Below are 10796 nucleotides of genomic sequence, written 5' to 3' on the forward strand. Positions count from 1 at the left end.
TTGCAATGTTGACTAATAAAACAAAGCTGTTTTTTTTTCTTTCAAACTGTCATTGCTCCAAACATAATATTAAATCAAAATCAATGTTATTATGAATTATTGACCTATCCAAGGTTCCGATTACTTCACATCAAATATTCCAGTAACAAAAATATGTTTGGTGGAAGATTTTGCAAATTTGGTAAATAAATTACCCAAAAAGTTATATTTTGTTGTTTTCTTACTGTACCGAAAATTAACCGAACCGTGACCTCTAAACCGAGGTACGTACCAAACCGAAATTTTTGTGTACCGTTACACCCCTACAATATAATAATAATAGAATAATTTCAAAACGAGCTAAGAGTGAGGAGTGTACTCACCTGAATAGACCGAGCGTATGATATTATCTCCACTTTGAACAAAGGACACCAGCGCCATCATGACCCCCATCGTAGACGACAGAGCCTCTTCGCTGCCGTATCGAGAATAGATGGGCTTGCCCGCCTCACTCAGCACAAATACATGCTTCCTGTGCTGCCGCCAGCTGTCGGCCATCACGTCCTCGTCACGGTGGGACACGTAGGCCGGAGACTCCTGAGTGCCCACCTCTATCAATGGAGACGACCGTCCCTTGACGCCCAAACCCTGCTCTTCCAGCTTGGCCTTGGCCAGCATGGTGACGACAAACTCTCCTGAGTCGCTCTGGTCGTTTTGAGCGCCATCGGTGGTTATTCCATCCCCTTCCAAGGTGGAGACGTCGCTCTGAGACCCCTCGTTTTCTAAATTGGTCGCCAGATTAGGAAGAGACGAGTCCAGAGCGGGTTCTTCTGCTGGAACATCTGACAAGAGCGAATCTGTGGGCTCCTCTTTTTTAGCAGCATTTCTTGCCATGAGGTCAGGAAACATGTGATTCCCCAAAAGTGAAAGTGAGGTCGCTAGCGTGTCGGCCGCTAAAATAAAAAAAATAGATTCATGTGATGAGCAAAAAAATATGAAATTATAGCTTTTATTAACATTCATATTACCTTGTATGTTGACTTCTAAGTGCGGATGACATATTTTAACTCCTTCTTTCTCTCCTTCATGATGATTGTCTCTATCCATGATATCATCCCAGTAACTAAAAGGCAAAATAACAACTTACAAGACAGACTCTTGACAGCTGAGTAGTTATCTGACTGTAAAGCATAGTCACACCAAACATCCCAAGACTCTTAATAAATGAATAGCAGCAATTATACTAGTGTGGCGTCACATGATGACATGGAAAAGCTGCTGGAGAGGAATTACTACATGGAGCAGGCTGGAATTGCTCTCACTACAGGTATGCACTCTAGATCAGTGTTTTTCAACCGTGAGATATTGTCTGGTGTGCCGTGGGAGATTATGTAATTTCACCTAATTGGGTTAAAAAAAATAGTTTTGCAAACCAGTAATTATAATCCGCAAATGTGCCGTTGTTGAGTGTCTGTGCTGTCTAGAGATCGGCAGCGTAACCGTGTAATACTCTTCCATATCAGTAGGTGGCAGCAGGTAGCTAATTGCTTTGTAGATGTATGTGGTGATCACAATATGCAGACCACAGCGGGAGGCAGTGCAGGTAAAAAAGTATCTTATGCTTAAACCAAAAAATAAACAAAAAGTGAGTGCCCCTAAGAAAAGGCATTGAAGCTTAGGGAAGGGGAGCTCCACTAACCCTGTTAAACCCAGATTCCGATCTAACAAAGGTCTTAACTCATTCTCCTTCTATGCCACATCAATATGGAATGCACTCCCAACAGGTGTAAAAGAAAGGGCATCTCTATCCTCCTTCAAAACCGCACTAAAAGAACACCTCCAGGCAACTTTAACCCTAAACTAACACCCTCCCCCTTCCACATCCTGCCTCCCCGGATTGTAAATAATCAAATGTAGATACTTGTTCTTATGCTTTCTGATCTCTCTCTCTATGTCCACTACTTGCTGTACATATCCTACCAAGTCAGTCATACACTGTTTCAATGTCCATTTCTCTGATGATGCAATTGTTGATGACTGAAGTGCTGATATCAACCAAACCTAAGCCCCCCCTCCACATCCTTCACCCCGGATTGTAAATAATGTAAATAATTCAATGTATATACCGGTACTCTGATAATTATCTTGTGTGATGACTGTATTATGATGATAGTATATATCTGTACCATGAATCGATTTAAGTGGACCCCGACTTAAACAAGCTGAAAAACGTATTCGGGTGTTACCATTTAGTGGTCAATTGAACGGAATATGTACTGAACTGTGCAATCTACTAATAAAAGTTTCAATCAATCAATCAATCAAAGGCTATGCAGAAGGAAACTAAAACTGAACTGGCTGCAAAGTATACAAAAACAGAATGCTGGACTACAGCAAAGACTTACAGCGTGTGGTAGTGATGGGTCCGGCAACACCGATGCATCGGCGCATGCGTCGAGCTCATAGAGCGATACCCTGTGTCGGTGCGCATATCGCTTTTAGAAAGTCACGTGACCGAACACAAGCTGTTTTGGTCACGTGACCGCTCATGAGCTGTTCTGGTCACATGACCGCTCATGAACTGTATCGCACTGACGCCTGCGCGCCAAACTGTGTTTATTAGGAAGCGGCGCAATGCGTGTTGTTGACGAACACCGTTAGGGCCGCTTGTTGTCACTGTCACTCAAAGTTGCATTTCAAAATTACACAGAATAAATATGTTTATGTTGTTTAGAATTCAGATGGGTTTGATTTGGTGCGCGGCATATATTGGCTGTGCGGCGCACGGTGTGCGCGGAGGACGCTTGAGCACTGCGCAATTGCGCAGGCGCGCACCTTAGAGGGAACGTTGCTCACAGGGCACAGAGGAGGCGTCAGTTCGCGTATCGGTCACGTGACCAAAGCAGCTCATGATCGGTCACGTGACTTTCTAAAAGCGGTACGCGCACCGACACAGGGTTTCGCTCTATGAGCTCGACGCATGCGCCGATGCATCGGTGTTGCAAGACCCATCACTACACTAGAGAAGGTACAGGAATGACGGCGTGGCGTAGTTGGTAGAGTGGCCGTGCCAGCAATCGTAGGGTTGCTGGTTACTGGGGTTCAATCCCCACCTTCTACCATCCTAGTCACGATACATGTTCACATTATTTGACTGTATCTAAAAAAGATAAAGATATATTTTTATTTAAATGAAGATATGAAATAATCCTAAATGAAATACAATGACTTGGTTTATATTATTGTATATACTAGGTCATAAAATCAGTGTCAGTTGAGTCGGTCCATAGGTTGCCTGTAGGGATTTTTAATGTCCAGCAGATGTCAGTATTTAGTGACACAGTATCGACACAGTATCAATACAGTTTTGCAATGTGTCGAAACGCTTCATGAGGCCTCATCAACTCATCACTAGCGTGTGGAGCAGAGACGGCGTCCACAAAGTACATCCGAACATGACATGACAATCAACAATGTCCACACAAAGAAGGATGGCAACAACTTAAATAGTCTTGATTGCTAAAATCAACGCAGGTGTGGGGAATAGCGCTCAAAGGAAGACATGAAACTGCTACAGGAAAAGCCACCAAAATAGGAGCGCAAGACAAGAACTAAAACACTACACACAGGAAAACACCAAAAAAGTCCAAATAAGTCATGGGGTGATGTGACAGGTGGTGACAGTGCACCTACTTTGAGACAAGAGCTATATTGATGCATGCTTGGTTATGCTTTAAAGTCATATCCAACACTTGCCAGAACGACTTCTTATTGTCAATATCGGCTGCTGAGTTTCACTGTTCAATGATTTCTGCTGGTGGTGTGCCTCCGCATTTGTTCAATGAATAAAACGTGCCTTGGCTCAGAAAAGGTTGAAAAACACTGCTCTAGATAATACCACCAAACATACCACGGCGTTTAAACTGTTAGCCAAGAGGCTAACATGTCCTTAATAATGATCTTATTTCCGACTTTGAACATAAATGACTGTTCATCTTAATTCGGCGCATGTTGACAACACAAGCTAGCATTACATACAGCTAGCAAGCGACACACTCACACACACAGTTCAGTTTAATGCTGCGGCTTAAACAGGAGTCTCAAGTGAGCCGCTGCACATTTACAACGACATGATAAAAGGTATAGCTTACGATAGTGTTCAGCTGAAAAGGTTGGGACACCTTAACTGCTACATGGACTCTCGCTGGTGCTGGTCGGACTTGCCAAAACGAGCCGTCGGTAATCTAAGAAAACAAACGTTCCTCTTACCGCAGTCGACATCCGGATTCAGTGACGTCACCAGTGGGTTGGCCAATCAGGCTATTCGCTACTGCGAGTGGCCCCTCCCCCAAACAGAAAGCATATATACTGTATATACTGTATATTATGTTTCACATTTGGGATATGAGCTCACATTCAAAAATACAAGTTTTAAAAACAAAAGCTTATTAAAATTACACCACTAATTTTGCCAAAGGAAAATTAAGTAAGTCACCCTTGAACAGTATTTATTACGGGTGTGGGAAAAAATCGATTCGAATTCGAATCGCGATTCTCACGTTGTGCGATTCAGAATCGATTCTCATTTTTAAAAAATCGATTTTTATTTTTTTTTAAATGTATTTATTAATTTTTTCATTTTTTTATTATTATTTTTTTTAATTAATCAATCCAACAAAACAATACTCAGCAATACCATAGCAATGCAATCCAATTCCAAAACCAAACCCGACCCAGCAACACTCAGAACTGCAATAAACAGAGCAATTGAGAGGAGACACAAACACAACACAGAACAAACCAAAAGTAGTGAAACAAAAATTTATATTATCAACAACAGTATCAATATTAGTTACAATTTCAACATAGCAGTGATTAAAAATCCCTCATTGACATTATCATAAGACATTTATAAAAATTAAAATAAATGAACAATAGTGTCTCAGTGGCTTACACTTGCATCGCATCTCATAAGCTTGACAACACAATGTGTCCAATATTTTCACAAAGATAAAATAAGTCACATTTTTGGTTCATTTAATAGTTAAAACAAATTTACATTATTGCAATCAGTTGATAAAACATTGTCCTTTACAATTATAAAAGCTTTTTACAAAAACCTACTACTCTGCTTGCATGTCAGCAGACTGGGGTAGATCCTGCTAAAATCCGATGTATTGAATGAATAGAGAATCGTTTTGAATCGGAAACATATCGTTTTTAAATCGAAAATCGCGTTGAATCGAAAAAAATCGATTTTGAATCGAATCGTGACCCCAAGAATCGATATTGAATCGAATCGTGGGACACCCAAAGATTCGCAGCCTTAGTATTTATGTTGCGTACAATGTGTATTTATAATATGTTGTGAAAAGGAAATTTCATAATTTTTGGAAGCTCATCTTGTATTTGACTTTGTTTATAGGGTTAGGCGCAATAAGTCTTCAACTTCAGCCTGAACCCTATCGGTCTGCAACATTTTTAATTTATTAATGTACACTGTTTGTTTATGTAAAACTGTTTGTTTATTTTGTTGACCATCGACCGAAGAAATAATAATAAACTAATAAACATTATAGCCACCAGAATGTGCTTCTACAATTACAGTCTAATCTTGATTTGCAGGCTATTCTTGTTGTTTTTCAGTCCGGTTTTAAAGCATTTCATAGCACCAAATCTGCACTTTTAAGGGTTTTTAACAACCTTTTAATATCCACTGATTCTGGCGATCCTGCCATTTTAATTATTTTAGATCTAACTGCTGCATTCGACAAAGTGGATCACACAACTCTCATTAGGATAGGATAGGATAGGATAGGTCTTTATTGTCATTGCAACAAGTACAACAAAACTATGTTTTCAGCACAAACCCGTTCAAGATTAGACAAACAAACAGTGTACAGGGTTACAGAACAGGAACGCAGATGGGTCGCCACGAGGCGCCCCATAAAAGGTGGGAAAAAGGTAAAACGCTGGGGAAGAAGATGAGTAAAAAAATACAATCTAGACTGGGCTCCTAAAGGGGCCTAGTCTGCAGTGGGGGAAAAACTCCATGCCATGCACACATAAACATGTTACATTTAATCACGACAACTCACAACAGAGGGGGGGTGGGTTGGGACCCTGGAGGTCGACTGCTGCTATGAAGCGCTGCCAGCCGTCCATCACCCCGAATGGGAATCAAGCGGTGGTGAAGGCGTGGGGTGTATATGCCCATTGTCTTGGGTGTGTTGATGTAGTGTTCATGTTCATAGGCCTGGGGCCGTTCTGCATGCAAGCAAAAGTTCGACTCCAGGTGTCGTTGAGGAGGCAGGGAGTTCAAAAGCGTCCATCATTGAGGTGTCCTCAAGGAGGTTTTCAGAACAGCCTGCTCCTGTTGTTGGAGCGTCAAGGCCATTCAAGGGAGTCAAATCGTAGATTAGATTAGTCGCTTAAATGATAAATAAATGGGTTGTACTTGTATAGCGCTTTTCTACTTGTATAGCGCTTTTCTACCTTTAAGGTACTCAAAGCGCTTTGACACTATTTCCACATTCACCCATTCACACACACATTCACACACTGATGGCGGGAGCTGCCATGCAAGGCGCTAACCAGGACCCATCAGGAGCAAGGGTGAAGTGTCTTGCTCAAGGACACAACGGACGTGACTAGGATGGTAGAAGGTGGGGATTGAACCAGGAACCCTCAGGCTGCTGGCATGGCCACTCTCCCAACCGCGCTTAGAACAATGTGTGGGTTTTAAAAGGCACACCCTTGAAATGGTTCAGGTCATATCTGACAAACAGAACTTTTAAGATCCAAATTGATCATTTGGCTTCGGCCTATGCTAACTTGTCCTGTGGTGTCCCTCAGGGTTCAATCCTAGGACCAATCCTGTTTTCAGTGTAAATTCAACACAATAAAAAAAAATATATTATATATCATATCATCTTTATGCGGATGATACGCAAATATATGTTCCTTTAAAAAAGAAAAGTTTAAAATCACTTTTAAATTGTCTTGAGGACATAAAAACATGGTCGGCAGTAAACTTTCTAAACTTAAATGAGAACAAGATAGAAATTACTTTATTTGACTCAAAAGTAAAACAGACTGCTCACCCCATTGACCTGGACCCCCTGATGCCTTATTTGAAACCCACAGTCACAAATCTAGGATTTAAATTTGACAAAGATTTTAAATTGGAGCAGCAGGTAACTCCGTTGTACGATCTAGTTTTTATCATCTAAGACTTTTAGAAAAAATGTAATCAGTTTCATCTTTTAATGACTTTGAGCAAATATTCCATGCTTTTATTTCATCACGTTTGGACTACTGCAACTCCCTCTACGTTGGAATGAACCAGCTCTTAATCGCTCGAATGCAGTTAGTCCAAAACGCTGCTGCTCGCCTTTTAAGCGGCACTAAAAAACATGAACACATTATTACCCCCATTTTAGTATCCCTTCATTGGCTCCCAGTTAATTTTAAGAATTCATTTTAAAATATTGTTTGTTTTTAATTCTCTTAACGGATTATAGCGCCACAATATATGTCAGACCTTTTAAAAATGTACAACCCCGCAAGGTCTCTGAGGTCAGCTGATCAGTTTCTTCTTGTCGTCCCAAAAACCCGTTTAAAATCTAGAGGTGATCGTGCATTTTCTGCTGTGGCTCCAAAACTTTGGAACAATATCCCTCTTGCTGTTCGGACAACTCCCTCTTTAATTAGTTTCAAATCACGTCTTAAAACATATTTTTACTCTTTGGCTTTTAAACCAGCATGAGAGTTGAGAGAAGAACAAGCTAGTCAGATTACTTCCAGACCTCCACCCCAGATCACACCTCACTTCTACCCACTTCTCCAAAGTGGGCTGGCTCAGGGTGGAGGACAGAGTAAAGCAACATGCACTGAACCTAGTCTATAAAATCCGCTACACCTCCCTGATACCGAAGTACATGTCAAACTACTTCCTTAACGTAAATGACCGCCATAACCACAACACCAGGGGGAGCTCCACTAACCACGTTAAACCCAGATTACGATCTAACAAAGGTCTTAACTCATTCTTCTTCTATGCCACATCAATATGGAATGCACTCCCAACAGGTGTAGAAGAAAGGGCATCTCTATCCTCCTTCAAAACCGCACTAAAAGAACACCTCCAGGCAACTTCAACCCTAAACTAACACCCTCCCCCTTCCACGTCCCACCTCCCCGGATTGTAAATATTCAAATGTAAATAATCAAATGTAGATACTTATTCTTATGCTTTCTGATCTCTCTCTCTTTCTCTATGTCCACTACTTGCTGTACATATCCTACCAAGTCAGTCCCGTTTCAATGTCCATTTCTCTGATGATGCAATTGTTGATGACTGAAGTGTTGATATCAACCAAACCTAACACCCCCCCACCTCCGCATCCCACACCCCAGATTGTCCATCCATCCATCCATTTTCTACCGCTTATTCCCTTCGGGGTCGCGGGGGGTGCTGGAGCCTATCTCAGCTACAATCGGGCGGAAGGCAGGGTACACCCTGGACAAGTCGCCACCTCATCGCAGGGCCAACACAGATAGACAGACAACATTCACACTCACATTCACACACTAGGGCCAATTTAGTGTTGTCAATCAACCTATATATTAAAGCAACTTAAACTGCACGATGTGATCAATTTCAAAACTGCTCAAATTATGTTTAGGGCATCCCAAAACTCTCCACCATCCAATATACAGAACCTATTCCAGGATAGAGATGCTCACCATAGGTACAGTCTAAGAGGAAACAACAAATTATATTTGCCTACATTTAGAACAACTTTAAAATCAATGTGCATTTCAGTGCGTGGAGTCAGTCTGTGGAACAACTTAGGGGACGAGTTAAAAACGTGTTCTAACATGATTCAATTCAAAAGACTGTTTAAAAAAGAAGTACTGAAGAAGTACGAGGAGGAAAGAGAGTGATGCCCTCAGCACAGAGCGATGGGAGAGAGGTGTATGGTCAGGGAGTGTTTGGGCCTGTGTGTGTGTGTGTGTGCATGTGTGTGTGTGTGTGTGTGTGTGTGTTTTGTCTCGTCTTGTCTTGTCTCATAGTAACAGTGGTACTATTGTATTGTTAGTGTACAGGAGCTTTTCTTGTTTTTGTTTGTATAGTATTGTTCTTGTATTATATTGTTAAATGTGGAATGAGTGAGAGGGGTTGGGATATTATAAGCATCTGCTTCCTCCAACCCCTTTTCAAGCCTTGCATAAATGTCCCTGCCAAAATGTAAAAAAAAAAAAAAAAAAGGTTTGTTGTTGTACTGTGCAGGTTTGAAATAAATACATCAATTCAATTCAATCCCCAGGTGCATGTCTTTGGAGGTGGGAGGAAGCCGGAGTACCCGGAGGGAACCCACGCAGTCACGGGGAGGACATGCAAACTCCACACAGAAATGTAAATAATTCAATGTATATACTCTGATGATTATCCTGTGTGATGACTGTATTATGATGATAGTATATATACCGTATTTTTTGGATTATAAGTCGCAGTTTTTTTCATAGTTTGGCCGGGGGTGCGACTTACACTACCGTTCAAAAGTTTGGGGTCACCCAAACAATTTTGTGGAATAGCCTTCATTTCTAAGAACAAGAACAGACTGTCGAGTTTCAGATGAAAGTTCTCTTTTTCTGGCTATTTTGAGCGTTTAATTGACCCCACAAATGTGATGCTCCAGAAACTCAATCTGCTCAAAGGAAGGTCAGTTTTGTAGCTTCTGTAACGAGCTAAACTGTTTTCAGATGTGTGAACATGATTGCACAAGGGTTTTCTAATCATCAATTAGCCTTCTGAGCCAATGAGCAAACACATTGTACCATTAGAACACTGGAGTGATAGTTGCTGGAAATGGGCCTCTATACACCTATGTAGATATTGCACCAAAAACCAGACATTTGCAGCTAGAATAGTCATTTACCACATTACAAATGTAAAGAGTGTATTTCTTTAAAGTTAAGACTAGTTTAAAGTTATCTTCATTGAAAAGTACAGTGCTTTTCCTTCAAAAATAAGGACATTTCAATGTGACCCCAAACTTTTGAACGGTAGTGTATACTCAGGAGCGACTTATGTGTGAAATTATTAACACATTACCGTAAAATATCAAATAATATTATTTAGCTCATTCACGTAAGAGACTAGACGTATAAGATTTCATGGGATTTAGCGATTAGGAGTGACAGATTGTTTGGTAAACGTATAGCATGTTCTATATGTTATAGTTATTTGAATGACTCTTACCATAATATGTTACGTTAACATACCAGGCACGTTCTCAGTTGGTTATTTATGCCTCATATAACGTACACTTATTTAGCCTGTTGTTCACTATTCTTTATTTATTTTAAATTGCCTTTCAAATGTTTATTCTAGGTGTTGGGTTTTATCAAATACATTTCCCCAAAAACTGCGACTTATACCTACAGTGCGACTTACACTCCGAAAAATATGGTATAGTATATATCTGTATCATGAATCAATTTAAGTGGACCCCGACTTAAACAAGTTGAAAAACTTATTCGGGTGTTAACATTTAGTGGTCAATTGTACGGAATATGTACTGTACTGTGCAATCTACTAATAAAAGTGTCAATCAATCAATCAGTTGTGTGATTTTAGTCTATTTTATTTTCTCTGATGTATTTGATGTATTTACTCTTTTATAGTTAAACGTTTTATATTACTGACTCTCCTAGTATGTTTGTCTTAACTTCTGTGCCGCACTTTGTGAAACTTCTATTGTTTTTTGAAATGTGCTACGTCAATAAAGTGGATTGGATTGGAAGTGTTA

The 10796-nt window shown here is 40.4% G+C and overlaps 1 protein-coding gene across 1 annotated transcript in view; it reads right to left on the reverse strand.

Annotated features, from left to right (window-relative positions):
- mon1bb (MON1 secretory trafficking family member Bb) overlaps positions 1 to 4289 on the reverse strand; it is a 16141-nt gene extending 11852 nt beyond the window's left edge. Inside the window, exons 1-3 of the mRNA XM_062037670.1 lie at positions 4131 to 4289; positions 1008 to 1102; positions 363 to 932 (exon numbers count right to left, since the gene is read on the reverse strand). Of these exons, the coding sequence (XP_061893654.1) occupies positions 363 to 932; positions 1008 to 1086 (649 nt within the window). The 5' untranslated portion in view covers positions 1087 to 1102; positions 4131 to 4289. The remainder of the gene's footprint in view (positions 1 to 362; positions 933 to 1007; positions 1103 to 4130) is intronic.
- Positions 4290 to 10796: the final 6507 nt, after the last annotated feature.

The sequence above is a fragment of the Entelurus aequoreus genome, linkage group LG26, assembly GCF_033978785.1.
Source record: "Entelurus aequoreus isolate RoL-2023_Sb linkage group LG26, RoL_Eaeq_v1.1, whole genome shotgun sequence".
NCBI classification, from domain to species: Eukaryota; Metazoa; Chordata; class Actinopteri; order Syngnathiformes; family Syngnathidae; genus Entelurus; species Entelurus aequoreus.